At 44.5% G+C, this 17,243-nt stretch overlaps 1 protein-coding gene across 2 annotated transcripts in view; it reads left to right on the forward strand.

Moving 5' to 3' along the window:
- The window catches only part of LOC143354459 (TWiK family of potassium channels protein 18), a 37,162-nt gene that overhangs the window by 15,587 nt on the left and 4,332 nt on the right, over positions 1-17,243 (forward strand). For both annotated transcript variants that reach the window (XM_076788571.1, XM_076788572.1), the window contains exons 2-3: positions 15,147-15,583; positions 16,389-16,743. In XM_076788571.1, the coding sequence (XP_076644686.1) occupies positions 15,329-15,583; positions 16,389-16,743 (610 nt within the window). In that variant the 5' untranslated portion in view covers positions 15,147-15,328. The remainder of the gene's footprint in view (positions 1-15,146; positions 15,584-16,388; positions 16,744-17,243) is intronic.

The following is a 17,243-nucleotide window of genomic DNA, read 5'->3' on the forward strand; positions in this document are numbered from 1 at the left end:
TGAAGCGACTCGAACCTGACGTTTTCTAACCCGTTGACAAACTACCGTGAAACGTTGGGAAGCAACGTTGTTAACGCTAAGTTCACGGGGAATTAAAAGTGACTATTTTACTTCATTTTATAAAAATTACAAGAATATTCACATTTTTTTACTTTTTTATTATAATACCCAAAGAAATATTAAAAATAAATTGTAATAGGAACAAGAATGTGTCTCTTCAAATTTTTAGCCACTCTTTTTGTATATCCGAAGAAATAAATTTGTTGCTCTTTACAATCTCGATAATCGCGAATTAAAAATATTCGTAAATAAATAAATTGTTGATTACTTAAACTAACTAATGCTGAGTTAAAAAATGAGATTGATATTAAAATTAATAAGGAGCAAATTCAGTTAATCGTATCTTGTCTGTATATTCCATTGGGTGCTACACTAAATACTCTGGAAACCCGGAAGTACATATGTTTCAATGCATGCTGGAACGAGCAGATGCTGTAACGATCGAGATTCTCGAACTAATTAGTTCGTTCTAGCATACCCCATAAATTATAACTATTTTCGGTTACGTATTTTCATTGAATTAACTATTTATCGTTTTCTCGGTTAGTGACCTGGCTTAGAACGATGGAAAGATTAAAAGAATGTAAAGTGACCGATACATAATTTTCACATTAATTAGATTATTAATTTTCCATAATGATCAAGCGATTATTTAGCTCGTGTCTCTTGCAGTTGATCACAATTTAGTGATTACTCCTGCGCGAGTTAGTATTTGCTTTGTGGGGAGTACTATTTTATTTTGCAATTAGTGGTTTACTATTCGAGTCACAATGTAGACAATATGCAATGTTTAATGGTCCTGTAAGTATAATATTTGGTTGGAAATGTAATATGGGATGGTGAACATTGTAATGAAAATTCATTGTTGGGGACGATACTGTGACAGCGAGATTCCTTAAATAAAATTAACGTTAATTAAAATTACAAATGCAATAAATTGTACACTGTTCAATTAACAAGGTATATTATCTTACATAGAAATAGGAAAAATGAAATACAAAAGTGCACAAATTAAAACAATTGGCGGATCATCTATTATCAGAAAATTCAGTTGCCTTTATTTTTTCGAAGGGATAGTTATCTAAGGTTGAAAATATCGAATTGTCAATTAGACACGAAAAAGACCAGCCGAGAGATGTTATTGTGAAACTAAAACACAGGAAATATTTTTCAATAGTATTTTCCTTCGGCATTTACCTCCGGTATTTTCCTTTTCGTATTTTCCTATAATCGGCCATTTTCTACAGCGGTTAATACTGTGCCCGCAGAGCCAAACAAATATAAAGCAATCCCACGCAACTTCCAGCAGAATCTCAGAACCAGAGAGAATGGAATTTCGCTTGATTCCGATTTCTTCAAACTCGCTCGGCAAAAACTGCGAATTTGCATAAAGTTCCGCAGTCCACTAATGATTACAGGTAATTAGTTCCGTATCCTCGGACCCGTCGGTGTGCCGCACAGCTTCAATCTTCGTTAAAGTCTGATTGCGAGTGGTACCATATCGTCGTTAAGGCTAATTGGGTTATATTAGTCTTACCATTAGTTTTAATTTCGCCGGTTTCATTGCACACCTCCTCGCGTGCGAATAGCATTGTAGCCCGGGATTATAATTACCAGGGGCCCATTGTGCATACCAAGTCGCTGTTAAACGAAATGAAAAATCGACGAAATGAATCTCTCTCTCTCTCTCTCTCTCTCTCTCTCTTTCCTTCTCTCTGTCTGCCTATCTCTTTGACTTTGTCTCTCTCTCTGTGTGGGGAAACGTCTCGACGGTTCGTAATTGACATTAAGTAAGGCGAGACGGTAGATTACGCGGTGCTCGGGGCTACAAGGTAAACGTTACTGTTATTTGTGTACCGGGATTCACTTGACGCGACATGCAAGATAGTTACGGGCTCGTTATCTCGCGCTAGCAGACGCGTTTTCATTTCGAGACACTTGAACTTTTCGCGAGCGAGCGAGCGAGCGCGCGCGCGAAAACAGATGAGAGGGTGGCAGAGGAAAGAGGGAGAACCGGATCCGTTTTTATAAGCCCGATTGCTGGGAATAATCGCGCCCCAGCGCGGAAATCCTGGCTCTTTGATAGCCTAACTTCCGAATCATTTAATGCAGAAACTGCCGCTCAAAGGGAATCGGAAGTCCCCATCGATTGGACCTGCTGAGATCGCGAAACCGAGCCGGGAAATGAATAAACGAGTGCCTCCGATTTTCGTGTGCCCCTCCGGAATCATTACCGAGTATTCACGACCCCTAACTCCATAGAGAAACTCTATAGAGTTTGATAAAGTTATTGTAGGAACTTTTTGGAAAAACTTCTTAAAGCAGATAGTTCACACGAAGCATTAGACTTAACTAGTATTCACTTTTAAAAGTCATTCTGTTTTTACTTGAGGCGCACAGTGCGAATTCACCATTGCTTTCCAAGGTTGCAAATGAGTTGTTTATAGTAAGCATATTTTATAAAAAGTTCCTTCGAAAGCACAAGGTTTAAAGAAAGCGTTAGACCTTTTTTAAAGTTCATTTTATCGACTCATACATCTAGCCTGTGAAATGGACAAATAAATTATTTATTCGTTAAACAAAAGCTTAGCGCATACTCTTGTTTTTTGCTGCAGAAATTGTAAATTTGATGCAAGATATATTTTTCTAGATGGAAACACTAACGTTCCGTAAACCTTCATCCATGTTGGACGACTTTTAAGCTGGCGAATGGCATGGCTAAGTACAAGCAAAATTTAAAAATGAAAATGGTACTTACGGCATTCATAAAAGGATAATTGCACCGTTGGTACGAGCTTGCAATTAGCAATATCAAAGTGGATAGTAAGAAAAATACTTTGCGGAGAACTTTAATACGTTGCAGTGGAATTTCAGCTCGCGTGAAGTGCCAGTTAAATATTATAACATCCGTGCAAGATATATTTTATCGCATTTTTTTCCTCGAACCCTCGTTGAGTCAAGTTTACGATGCTAAAAGCAGCAGTCCAATTTATTTTCCGCTGATTTTTCCCCCCGATTGTTCCCCATGGAGGTTTATGGAGTCCCTTGTGCAACATGTGTGAACCTCTGTCGTTGTGAAGGGGGCTACACGTGTCACGCAAGGGACTGCAATAACATTTATCTCGCGTAGAAAGTTTCGATAAAGCGAATTCCGACACGTTTTAGCTATTACTGACCAGGAAATGTATACAGTGACAGGGAAGAATATTTAAGTAACCGGCGTGATTTAAAATTCACTTGAACCTGTAATATTTATAACTCATCCCGCGTCGTCGAAAAGTACGAAAGCAATTCGAGCGCTGCTATAAGTCACTGCACTGTGGAACGAAATGACCTGCGATGGTAATCAAGAACAATTAATTAACCTGTTTCCGTTGTAATGACTGGACTATTGATTTTATGCAATTACGATAAAAATGAGTAGTTGTTGCTGGGAACAGGAGTTGGAAATATTACTAGTGTATTGATCACTCCACCCCTACTATCACGAGACGTGAAATCGTTCACGAAATTCGAAAATAATAATACAAGGTTAAAATAACTTTTAAATTATTTGTTGTGCGAACAAATTTTTCAAGCAAATGTTGCATAGTTTCCAGGGGGGGGGGGTATATAGTGCTGCGATCTGTTTTTCGTTACTTTGCTTTTGTGTCGAGACATGGGGGCCGCCATCAGTCTTTTGAGCGGGATGCCCAACATTTTTTCTCGAATTCAGATAAAGCACCAAATGCTGCGTAAAAAGGTATTACACCAGATAGGACTTAAAATTAATAATCACCGAGATATTCTCAAACTTGTTTCATTGTTTTTCAGAAAAAGTACGCTGAAAGATTGCTCAAGAAGATATTTCTATAACTGCTCGAACAGAAAAAGAAACAAACCCGAAATCCGTCATTTCGACGGGTTCGGTAGTTCCGATCGTTAACTCTCGTCGCATGCAAGTGTCCCACGGACACACATAACCGGGCTGGCACCAGCGTAGCCCACTTAGGATCCCCAATTACTTCGATCGCGATGGTTCTCCGGCTGCGGATTGTTAAAGCTCCTGGGTCGAACAGAGAAATATCGAAACGGGGAGGAGTGGGGCTGGGGGAGGGGGATGAGAAATCGAGAATGTCGGCGACGAGGAGGGGGAGGGGGAGGTGGCAGAGAGAAAGAAGAGACAAGGGTGGGTGGTGCGAGAGGGCGTACAGGGTGAGAAGACACGGTCTGGCAATATAATCGGGAGGAACACGGTAACACCGCGTAACGAGTTAGCACAACGAAGCCAAGCCAGGGGTCTTCGTGGCCCTGGCAGCTCGCAATCGATAGCCGGAGCAGCTAGAGGCGTGGGAGTCTGCAGCCTCCGGGGTCGAGAGCGAACGAGACCGAGCTGGAAACAGAAAGAGAGAGAGAGAGGGGAGAGAGAGGAAGGGAGAGAGCGAGAGAGGGTGAAGAGGGAGCGAAAGGGACACAAAGAGACGTTGGACCGAATTTCCGGAGCAAGACGAACTCACGAGGAGCCGAGGAGGAGCGGAAAAGGGGGACTCCGAGGAAGAAAGCGTGTCGCGAACTAAAACCCAGACACCAGACGCGAGAACACTCTCTTATCCGTCGCCGGAATTTCGCGCCGAGTTCGATTCGGCGGTTTATGGGGTCTAGAGGGTGCGGGGCAGGGACACGGACTGGAATTTTCAGCTGGGATCCCTCAATTAACCGGCTTTGTATTTTGGGGCTTGAGAGCCTCAGAGAACTCAAAGTCTTCAGACGGAACACAGTGTTTTTATAACACGAGGCTACTATTGCGAAATTATGTACAGTCTTCGCTCGACATATGTCCCAAATGTCTAGCCGATAAAAGTCCCACAACTATACAGAACTATACCAATACAGAATAAGTCGAAAAGAATGAATAACATTTTCTCATTCAACGTCGCGTTGTCGAGAAAAATGAGCTTACAGATCCGTCTAGCCAGGAAGTAGAATTGGTTGGTTGTGGTCAGACGCGGCAGACGCCTCCTATCTAATAGCGCTTGTACTCGCTGCATTTTCGTACTCGATTTTCTCGAAAACGAAGCGTCCCTTGAAAAATGTGACAAAATTATATGTTAACAAAAAATTATATATTAAAACTGTACAAATATAAGGTCAGTATCTCATAGCTTGTACAAGAAATAGGCATTTCAAAATTTCTTTTATTTTCTAAAATTCAGTTTCGAGTCCAAAAATTCTGAAAAATTCATAGGTGAGCATTCTAGTAGCTGAAATATGCCCGAATTTTTTCAGAATTTTCGATCGAAGAGGGTAAGAGAAATTACGGAAAAACCTGATTTTCTTTGTCACCCCGTTATTACCCCCCGTGTCGACACATAGGGTTGAAAATTGGCACAGAGTAGTTTCCAGACGCTGTTTTAACCGTCGCCAGAATTTCGCACGGGGTTCTATTCGTCATGATGGGGTGCGGAGGGGTTGAAGATTTTCGAGCGGGGATCCGTCAATTAACCAATTTCGCGTTCGTGGTTCGAGAGCGTCGTCGAAAAAAGGAGACGAGAGAGGACACCTCCGGGGTCTCGAGACGAAGCTTTCGAGCGTATAATAGGGCGAATCGGCGAAACGAGACGGGACTCGAAAGTCGCGGAAGCCTTTAAGGAAATAGGTCGAGAACCAATAAGTCGTTTAAAGGACTCTCTACGCCGGGGTTCCGCTCGCCGGCCGACGGATTTATGGAGACGCCTTTTAATTAAACCCCGCCCCGTGCCCTCCGCGATGCTCCCCCTGTCCGGCGACGTTTCCGATATCGGATCTCTCTCTCTCTCTTTCTCCCGTTTCCTCTGTTGCGTTTCCCTTGCTTTGAATTTCACACCGTGCATCTTTGTGAAATTTGGTTGCTTTGAAATGTCGTTTCTTTGAGTATCGGAGGTCTTTGATGGGATCGATAGGGTTGGCTTTGTAAGACGGGACATTAGGAATTTACCCTATTAGCTTTTTGAACATTTTAATTTATTTATTGTCAAATTTATATTTTCGCTCTTCCTTCTCTCGATTAATTTTACTCGTCGCTTATAAGTTTGACAAGCTTCAGTTCTTCTATACCGGTAGTTCTTAATATGGGGTGCGTCATCTCCTGCGGGTGCGAGAGAACTTTCTAAATTTTCGGTGGAAAATGTATTGTCCAATAAATAAATCATCCTACGATAGATGTGATTTTCGAAATAAAGAAAGAGAAACGCATTTTTCAAGGGGGTGCGAGAACACATTTTTCGACGCAAGGGGTGGCCGATCACTGAGAAGGTTAAGAGCCACCGATCTAGACCTTTCGCTATTTTTTATGTTTGACTTGAGAAATTGATTTCCTACCAGAGGGTACACCTAATTTCAACAATTATGACATAAATAATCCCGGGGACCGGTTAATAATGGAAATCGGCGTCGGATGACGGATACATAAGGGTAAATGGTAACAATCATCTAGAGCACACCGGTATCCCGTGGGAATCTCATAACTCCCGACCGGAAATATCGGGAGCGAGCATACTGTACAGACACAGAGTGGGCGGTAGTTGGGGCGGGGGGGGTGGACTCCAGGGGGATGATGGGGGTGAGAGGTCGCAAGTTTGTTCAGGTCCGATTGCGCGGCGGAGCATCTGCTCCCGAATTCACGGATTTCGAGCGTGTACACACGGGGCAAAGTTCGCGCAAAGTTTGCGTTACAATTGCGTTTTGCTCTCCTCCGTGCAGCCAGCGCGGCACGGCACGGCACGGCACGGCAGGGTAGCGTGCCGCGTCCACGAGCATAAAGGAATTTCATTTATCGGCCCCAGGCTTTGTGCAACACCGGGAATTCGAATCAACCGCGTTACGCAAACATTTCATCCCGGGATTACATCGTCGATACGCGTTCCTTCCATCGTTTCGTTCGAGAAACGGGAACGGGGACGGATATGACGACTCGCGGAAAAATGGCGGTCGCATCGACGAGCCGCGACGCGAGCGAAGAATGAAAACGCGCTACCGAATGATTTCTGGATCCGCAAGAAAAAGACGTGCGATGCTTGACGGAGTTTTGCCAGATTGAATATAGGAGGGGTTGCTGAAATGATCACAGTGTTTCTATAATATGAGGCGTGAGTGTTTCTAAAAACCAGAGTTCGAATTTTATGGGTTACAATGGCAATAAATTTGTGTAATCTAGAATATTCTACAAACCGAGGGATTTGGTATTATTTCCAGTTAAGGTCAATTTATTTCATGGTAGTATTTAATTTACGTAGGTAGTATTACATGATAGTAATTAATTTACGTATTCAATTTTTTGTTTACTGCACTCAGTCTTTCACTTTGTGTGAACTATAGTGTGCAGGATGCAGTCAAAGATTATTAATGAATCATGCGCACAATTGGAACTATCATTTATCTCGTCGAGTTCTGATATTCCCAGCCCCGACTGTCGTTCGATCGTTTCACCCACGTGGGAGCTATTGTTCAGACACGATTCACTCGGATTATCTTCGACCTGTTAATTAGTTACGCATGTTAGCTCCACGTCGAGGAAATTGCGCTACAACCATTCCAATTACATCGCCCTATCTTCGAGAAATCATCCTTTGAGAATTTCGTCTAGTCACCGTATTGTGTATGTAACAATAACGCGTGAGAAATGGAAATCATCCCCTCGCCACTTCTCGATACCTGAATTCATTGTTCATCCATCATCCGAACATAGTTTACACGGCGCGTGGAAATATTCTAATTAGAGTAATGGAAAGACGCGAGAAAGGCTGGCAGTAGTATTATCCGTGCTGTGGTCAGACAGGGGTACAATGACCTGCTATGATCACTAGCTTACGAAGCGGCCTTAAAGTACGTTGTTAAAGTTCAATATTGTGTTAACAAATACAGTAAATTACATCTAGCAATTTATGTAATTTAGAATGTACTGCAATAACTAATTTTAGTTATTTATTGGTCAAATAATGTAGACGGTATTGTGAAATGAATGGATCAAGGAAGTCGGATGAATGGATTAACAAAATTCGGAATTTATTCAGGTTTCACATAATATTTGTTATAATATATGTATGAATAAAAATTTTCCACCGATACGTGTTTATAATTTCAATAATTGCCCAGCAAATTTAAACGTCATGGTGACCAGTTGACATACGTGAAATTCATTTGATTTTAACAATTGTTCAGCAAACTCACTGGCCCGTTGACCAGATGATATAAATTCGTTTCATATTAACAATCTCACGGTTCGTTTTGAATTCTTTGTATTTTGCAAATTCCCAAATATTTCCGACACACGCCACCGAAAATTCTCCCCGGAACCTCATTATCAAGCGAAACAAAAATCCTACGAGTATCGGCGAGAATCCGCCGGAGAACGCGCAGAAAAACGAAGGCCGGTTTGTTATCGGAAATCGAAAGGCTTGTCGGTGCAATTAGAGACGGGCAAACAAAAGGGCTCCCATTACCGTTTACGAAACGATTATTTTCAGGCCGATTAGATTACCGCCGACACAGAAATTCGTATCCGCGGATTTCGCTAGCCACGGCTTCCGCGGTTTCTTTCGGTCGCGGATTCGACGGGTACGATGAATCGTGAATTCATCCGAGTAGGTGCATCACGCTCGAGAAGATCCCCCCGGCTCGGCTCGGCTCGTCGTGACGTCGACGTCGGCGTCGTAGGAGGGATGCCACGACGACCCACATTCCGTCGAATTTAATTTCATGCCTTATCTCTGGTAACCACGGTACAATGCTTCAACTGGGGCGGCTGCGAATCCTTCTATCTTTCCCTTGTACGCTCCACATACACCGCGTCGCCGGAACAGCCTGTACAACTCGCCCCCTCCCCGTAACGTCCCACAACTGTCTAAAACGTACTGCGAACGCGAAAACGGTCCAAACATATTTTCGTTTATTACTCTGAAGTGTCTGGCATAGTCGCGAACAGCTTGGACAAAGCGAAACTGTAAACATTTCAGGGAATTGTTGGAACGTGCGCCCTTAAGGGGGGAACGGTACTTAAAGCACTATAGGGCTATCTTTGTGATTTTTTTGGACGGAAACTATGGGGCGGTTCGGTTTGAAATTTTTCTGGTAAGTCGTCCCATATGCTAAGTATATTTAGGAAATTTTTGTTGGAGCTCACGCGCGATCCTAAGGGAGCAGCATTACCTTCAACGCTGGAAGTAAGGCCATTTTTGTGATTTTTTTAGAGGAAAACTATCCGGTGGATGTTTCCGAAATTTTTAGGGTAATTTATCTCATATGTAAGGAGTTTGTGGGAAATTATTCAAACATTTCTCTCTATGCACACTCGCGTTCTTAGGGGGGGGGGGGGGGCGCTTCTTACAACACCAATAATATATGATTTTTTTGGAATGAAGCAATGAGGCGGTTCGGGGTTGAAATTTTTAGGGTAATTTACCTCATATGCAAGGAGTTTGTGGGAAATTATTGAAATATTTCTCTCTATGCACACTCGCGTTCTTAGGGGGGGAACGCTACTTGCAACATCAATAGTGATCTCATATGATTTTTTGGGAGGAAACTATGAGACGGTTCGGTTTGAAATTTTTAGGGTAACTCGTCTTGTATACAAGGAATACGTAGTGAATTATTGAGACATTTCTGTTGAGACATACGTGCGTCCCCGAGGGTGGAATCCTGCAAACGTTCGTGATGTATTTATTATTCAAATAGACTGCTCAACGAACAGGATTGCCAGGAGAAGTAATAATAATTTTTCGTGTCAGAAGCATGATTGACCCATTTCTTAGCCTCGCGTTTCGCCCGTGCAATTTTTGCCAGCGTTTTCTCTAACGAAATCATTCCTTCGTTCGCGCGCAACGGTGAATTATGGATACGATGTTTGCGCTGGAATTCGATGGAACCCCGCGAATCCAGGATATTTTATCCCCTCCCTCCCTCCCCCCCTCGCGCCCTTCTGGCGGAAAGGAAATATTTATGACTGTTTATGGAGCTCCGTGCGTAGACCGAGTGCGCGGATTTTTTGCTCGGAACACGTTCAAATACGCAGAACCGGGAAAGTAGTTCGATAAAAATTGATAACTGGATATTTGTGCAAATCTACGATTTTATGGATCGACTTGAACACGATCGATTAATCCCCACGTTGACTGTGATTGTAGATAGTTGTTAGCTAATGGTCTCCATTGAGTTTTTCTTAAACTGGTGCGACCTGTCGCAATATCGACAGTGCATGAATAAATTTTCATTTTTGACTACATGAATCTGTTAATATATCAGATTGATTGGATTTTTTGAATTTATGGTGACAGTAAGTAGGTGAAATTTAAAACAGGAAAATGCACTTGGGATTATCAGTGGACTAATAAATGTTCATTTTCGACTACATGAATCGATTCATGCAATAGACGGTGGATTTTATGCATTTATAATAAAAATAAGCAGCTTAATTTAAAATAACAAAAATAGCTTGGGAATATTAACGGACTAATAAATTTTTGCTTTTTTTTGACTACATGGATCTTTTAATATGAAACAAGCAAATTCCTACATTATTTACAATTTATTAAAACAATTAAAGCAATTTTTCCCGTTACGCAGTAGTGACTTTAAGAATATAATTGACAAACTCAAAGTTGTTGACACAGTCCATCCCGTTTCAGACTTTATTAAATTCCGTTAGAGGTCTTAAATAAGGTGAAAATGATGCAAACTGTTTCTTTTCATATGGAGAAAATATGAGAAAAATTTAACGAAGGCGATTTCAGCGTACACTTGTTATTTAAATTTCGTTTGATTATGGGCCTCACGGTTCTTTAGCCTCCGGTGAAAAGCAAAGGATGAAAAATGAGTTCGCGCAACCTCATTTTCCGCGACGCACGCACGTAAATAGAGGGTGATATTTATTTACGCGCGCACGCCGCGTAATTAACCCTTGATAACCCTTAGCGCGCGGCACACGCGTCGTTAACCAGAATCCTCCCTTATTGACGCGGCAACGTCGATCTGTTTTACCATGAAAATTAAATCTGGTTAAATCACAGGCACGAATTTATACGATTTTCACCAAGCCAGAAAGTTCCGAACAACTTCCATCGGACTAGAAAATGGCGAGTTAAATTTTAGATACCCGCTTCATAATGATTAAAGCGCGAGGAGGGATTAAAACCTCACAGCACTCTAGGGGATTCTAGGATGAAATTGGATATTATGGTGCACGTGGCTCTTCGTCGGATACCATGAACCACCTGTGGCGGGGCTTCGTGTGCTCGCCACAAGGGGTTCGTTGGTTAATACTTTTCCCTGCTGCTCTAATTGTCAACGATTGCCGTATAGCTTCCTGAAACGATCATGGGATGCCCATCTATCTAACACAGACTTTGGGTAGCTTATGGCGTTCGCCACGAGAGGGCTCGCTGGTTGATAGTTTTCTCGCTGGTGCTCTAACTACCGTCGATTACTATATATGGCTTCCTGAAACGATCATGGAATATCCATCAACCTAAGGCAGACTTTGGTTCCTGTGTCCACCACGGGGGGATTCTTTGGTTAATGGTTTTCTCGCCTCGTGCTCTGCCATCGATTGCTATATTATAGTTTACTGTGCTCGCCACAAGGGGTTTCTCTCTGGTGGTGCTCCGCCACTGAGATTACTATACTTTCTTGAACTAACCAGGAAATAACCATCAACCTAAACTTTTAAGTAGTTTCCTGTATCCACCACAAGGGGATTCCCGTTGTTTAGTAGTTTTCTCACTGATACTAACTGTCTCATCATTATTGTATATATAGCTTTCTGAACCCACCATGAAACATCCATCAACCTTAGGCAGACTCTAGGTAGCTTATGGTGCTCCCCACAAAACAACTCCGTTGTTGCTCTATCACCAATTGCTACGCATAACTCCCTGAACCCAAATATCCAGCAGCCCAATTCAGAGACTGCAGCCAGTTATAATGATCGCGGGCAGCAGTGCCAGGACGAAACTTACTGCAATTTTCTCTGCTCTCTCTCTCTCTCTCTTTCCACGATCTTCTCACACACCAATTTACCTTTGCCTTTCCCCTCCACTCCACCAATCTCTAACTTCAGCCGCTATACTCCAAAGTAGTAAGTTCTAGTTCCAGTACTATTCAAGTATGTCTCAAGCGTTTCGCTATATCACCCCCCCCCATCCACCAAGACGAAACTAACCATTACGGCAGGGAGGGGGGTAAGTCTTGACTAGTGTCCTCGAGCGACCAATTAACCCAGCTCTCTCTCCTCCATGCTCCGACGTCTATCGTCATTTACAATGGACCAAAGTGGGCGGTTCGAGATTCGCACTGTGTTTCCAGTGGGGGGGGGGGGGTCCAAATGGATCGCTATATCCGTCCCAAACTGTGAAACTATACCTGGGATTCCTAGAGGATTCCTCTATAACGACTTGGAACTAGCATGAGCTTTCCTGTGTCTTTCGACAACTCCTGGGGGGTGGCTATTAACATGATCCAAACTAGGCAAACGAACAAAACACAGTGGCTAACAAATAGGTCCCGTGTGTTCTCGCCGAACTAGTAGCACTCCGTGGCTGTAAACGATGCAAAAGGATCCCCTATAGCGACTTTGAACTAGTTTGAGTTCCCTTCCTCTTTCTTTTGGCAGCGTCTCTGAGGGAATTAACATGATCCAACCTAGGCAAATGATCAAGTTTGTACATTGTTTCCCAACTAACAATCTGAAGCTATAAACGACATAATAGGTGGTCCACTTCCGCCTACAGCCACTTTGAACTAGCACGAGTTTCTTTCGGCAACGCCTCTGCGGCCATTAACCTGATCCGAACTAGGCAGCCGATAGCGCGCACCTCAAACAATAACCCCAAACGACGCACTCCCCCGCGCCGTCGACCTTCGTCCACGCACTCTCGTGAACCGACGCTGTCCACAATAACATTCCAAGCTGAACAAACGACACCTCGAGTTTCACAGAATCGTGTCCGAAACCGTCCATTGTGTCTCGCCTGGAAACACCCTGAGTCGAAAGGCAAAAGATACGTACTCGCGATACGCGCGTGTGTGGGCGTATTTAAACTGGACAGAGGCAAAACACGTACACGGAGGAGAGGGGGAGAGAGAGAGAGAGAGAAGAGAACCCTAGCAGTTGAGATGATGTAGTCTGCGACTGGCGGTGATAGCAATGTTCCCACCGCGCCGGTGTGTTGCTCCGGCACATCTGTTGGGAAAGTGTGGTCTCGCGTTAACGGGCCTGCCGCCTGGTTGCTCGCCGTCGCGTAGAAGGCGGATACCTCTGTTGGAGGTCGATTGTGGCTATTTCTGCTTGTGCGGAACGCGCGATGCCGCGGACGATCGCTTTATCAGCCCGCTCTGTGTGTGACTCCTCCTCCGCGGGCGTTGAATGCCGGTTAAAAGCTGCGAAAACGGGACATTTATTTCGGGAAATCGAGCCGGCCGCACCGCGCGCCGCAATTATTAACTCCGCTCGTAATGGGACGCTCTCGCCGGCAGGAAATTGAAAAACACGACCGAGAGGACAAGAGGGCCGGAGGCTCTGCTAGCTAGCTAGCTAGCTAGCTAGCGAGAGAGTCGGCCACAGGCTGGCTCGTCAGCTGGAGAGGGAAAGAGCACGCTGCTTGGTCCGGATCCAATTCTTTCGGCCGGGCCGGACCCACGGACGCCCGGGGAGACGGGAATTCACGCTTGTTTACGCAAAAAGCTTCCGTCGTATTCCACTTCTGGCTGGCTCGAGGGGGATAAACAATGCCCGGCGCGTTGTTCCAGTTTACGGGAATACTTGCACGCCCGATGCTTGACCCCGGGGACTCCGCGTCAGTTACAGATCCTGCGAAACGAGATCGCGCTCCCCTCGAGCATACACTTTTCTAAATGAATTCTTTAGACGGACCGCATTCTGCCGGGACAGAGATGAGAAATTGGAGTGAACGGCGGTTCTTGGCCGATCGGGCTCCACGGCTTTTTGTGCGGTTTCTTGATGTTTACTTGTGAATATCAATTTATTTAAGAGGTTGTATATGAACCGTTTAATGCAGAAATGGTGTTATACATCTTATTGTGTGATGTTTGAACAGTATTTTCTGAACTGAATTGAACTGAATATCTCCAGCTGGAAGAACGAGGCAGCCATTTTCCCAGAACAGAGAACAGAGAATATATTTCCATGGCATTTTATCTCTTACCAGAGCCATGAATACACGAACGTGGGCTCATGATTATGCTCATTCCAAAGGATGAATTCTCTACCTCCACCGAACTCGATGTTTTCAGTCTCTTCTTCGGTTTTTAAACCGGCGTTAAAACCGTAACTGTTCTTTGTTTTTCAACGTTTCACAAATTCAAATGACTCTCAAAAGTTTAAAAAAATTTTCCACGCATTCGTTTCAATGTGACCTTTTGGTAGAAAGTTTTCCCTTCAAAATGACCTCTCGAAAACTGATCTACGATTTTTTGTACCCATTTTATACTATTTTAAATGGTTCTATTCATTTCGTCTTTCGAGGAGATCAGTAGTATTGGTCGTCTATAGTCAGACCAGGATTAAACGGTCTGTTAGGATCACTAGTTTTAGAAGTTGGCCTAAAAGTACATTGTTAAAGTATCGAAACGATAACAAATTGCCTGACACTTTGCACTAGTGTAAACATTGTCTACACGCATAATTAGACCGCGGATTTTTATGAAAAATTGTCTTAATGTCACCAGTCCAGAATCAAATAATCGGTCATTTTTGTCCTAAAATCCGCAGTCTGCGCATCCCAAGGTGTCACCAAGAAAAGTCTAACACCCAATCGCATGTGCGGGCGCTACATTATTCCGTGTACGGGATCGCGCCGTGAAAGAGAGTGAAGACGTTAGGGGTCTAGATAGCGCGTAGATCTTGCGGTAAAGGGGTCAGAGGAGAGCTTTGCTGCCTCGTAAGACAGGTGAATCTATGCGAGCGGGTTGCCGGCCGGTTGTCTAAGATGCATGGTATCGCAGGATCTCTGCCGTGGCATGCGGAGGAGCCTTAATTGCCGAGCAAGGGGCAATTAGCCCGGCGGTGGTTGAACGGGCTGACATCTAATCGGATCCTCCGGTAATCTCTGTGACAGGCTTGCCACCGCACCAGATGGACGAGGCTCGAGGGAGGATAGCAGAACGATAGGAGGCGACCGGTTGCGGCTGCAGCTGCGGCGTCGGTCGCTGCACCTGCAGCTGCAGCTGCAGCTGCGGCGACAGCGACGGCTACGGCGACGGCGACGGTAGCACCGGGTTTTGATCAGACGCCGGAACGATGCAGGCCACCGGCGACTACTATCAGAGGGCGAGCTGCTGTCCCGGAAGGAACGCGAACGCGAACGCCGAGGCGCTGCAGATCAGCACGTCCGTCAAGGGTGCGGAGCTGCTCTGCTGTTGCTGCAGCTGCAGCACCTCCACCTCCACCGAGACCCCGGGTCTACTGGCCAGTCTCGGGGTTTGCGTGCTCATCTTAGGGTACACGCTGCTGGGGGCGTTCGCGTTCATGGCGCTGGAGGGCGGCCTCAAGTCAGTACGTACGGATTTGGACATTTCAGATACCGGGACTTTGTTATGTCCCATCAACCCTCCTATAACACGGTTCCATCGACCATGCCGAAACCTTTCGATCAAGAAATACTATTAGAATCTACAGGCTTCTTATACGGGTCCGTCCTACTTGACCGACAGTGACTTACAATGTTCACGTCGACACTATTACCCCAATACAGTGAATTCTCGATATATGTCAACAACACGGGTCTTGCTACCGACATAGATCGTCCAGGAGACATAACCCGAGTCGTGTTATGTTCACACTGGCCCCTCACGGCGTATATATACCCCGTGGTAGAGGGGATAATTCCGCGACGTTTATCATCCAGGCCTTGGCGACATATACAGAGAAATCACTGTATATGCTTTCATCGACATTCTGTTTTCACCGACATATACGACTGATACAGTTTTCTTTCGATGTTAGACGATGGCTACGGTCTTCGTCTTATTTCGGATGAGGGTATCCATTGGTGTTACTTTCTAAGAAAATGACAGTTGAAATAGAGTCTCGCGGAAATATCTTATATAGTTTTTCGACGCGACAGGTCGAAACAGACCCAGCCACCGGCGTCGTACGATCAGACAAGCTAAATCCGAAAGCATCTTGATGCGGCGGGTCACTTATTGACGAACGTAATAGCAAGCAGCAGCATCACATCGCCGAACAATAAGTTTTAACTTCGACGGGGCTTAGGTCGGGAACTCTGTCCTTATCGCGTCCCGATTATGCATGCGGCGGGATCCTTAAACCAATTTGAAATTAATCCCCGCTGATCCAGGATTCATCGAACGACCTGCTCGTTACCGGTGGTTCGAAGACCGAGGGTGGATCGTACGTGGTGCCCAGCATCGAGGACGACGCTGCGGCGACGGAGCTCAGGGCACGCACGGTGGAGAGGCTTTGGAGTATCACGGAGGATTTGAATGTGCTCTACAAGGAGAATTGGACCAGGCTGGCGGCTAGAGAGGTCTTCGAGTTCCAGGAGAACCTGGCGAGAGGTCTCAGACGGACCTCCTCGCAGTACGAGCCCGTCGGATCGCGATCCAGGGATCACGCCATGGATCGGAGGCCGCATCGACGGTGGACATTCAGCGGCAGCCTGCTGTACTCCCTCACGCTCATCGCCACCATCGGTAAAGTCCATAAAAAAAAAAGTAATCAATTGCGCCCGGATAGCCGTGAAGATAGCAAATGTCTGCTATCTTCATGTCTGACGTCAGAGGATGAACAGATACATGAAAATATCCCTACTACCCTTTGAAAGTATTCGGATTAGAGGCAATTCTAATTTAATGACACAACTTTGTTGTTTTTCACGAATTTTTAATGAAACTGTCATCAACGTGTTCGTGACACTTTTCCCATGAAAATGAGTCCAAACACGATAGAGTTTACATCACATTTACCTGTTTAATCCGCGATTTCGTAGAACCTCTCTTATCCGAACCACCGGTATCGAAACAGAAATTGGTTCTAGCCTGTTGCGAATAGACTGCGGATTTTATGCATTTATTTTATGACAAAAGACAGGTGAAATATAAAATAGTAAGAAAGCCAAAAAAATTTTTGAGAATGTCCATGTACTATTTGTAACTTGTTAGTGTTATCCGAAACGGGAAAGAAACTGCTGATC

This window comes from Halictus rubicundus, chromosome 5, assembly GCF_050948215.1.
Source record: "Halictus rubicundus isolate RS-2024b chromosome 5, iyHalRubi1_principal, whole genome shotgun sequence".
NCBI classification, from domain to species: Eukaryota; Metazoa; Arthropoda; class Insecta; order Hymenoptera; family Halictidae; genus Halictus; species Halictus rubicundus.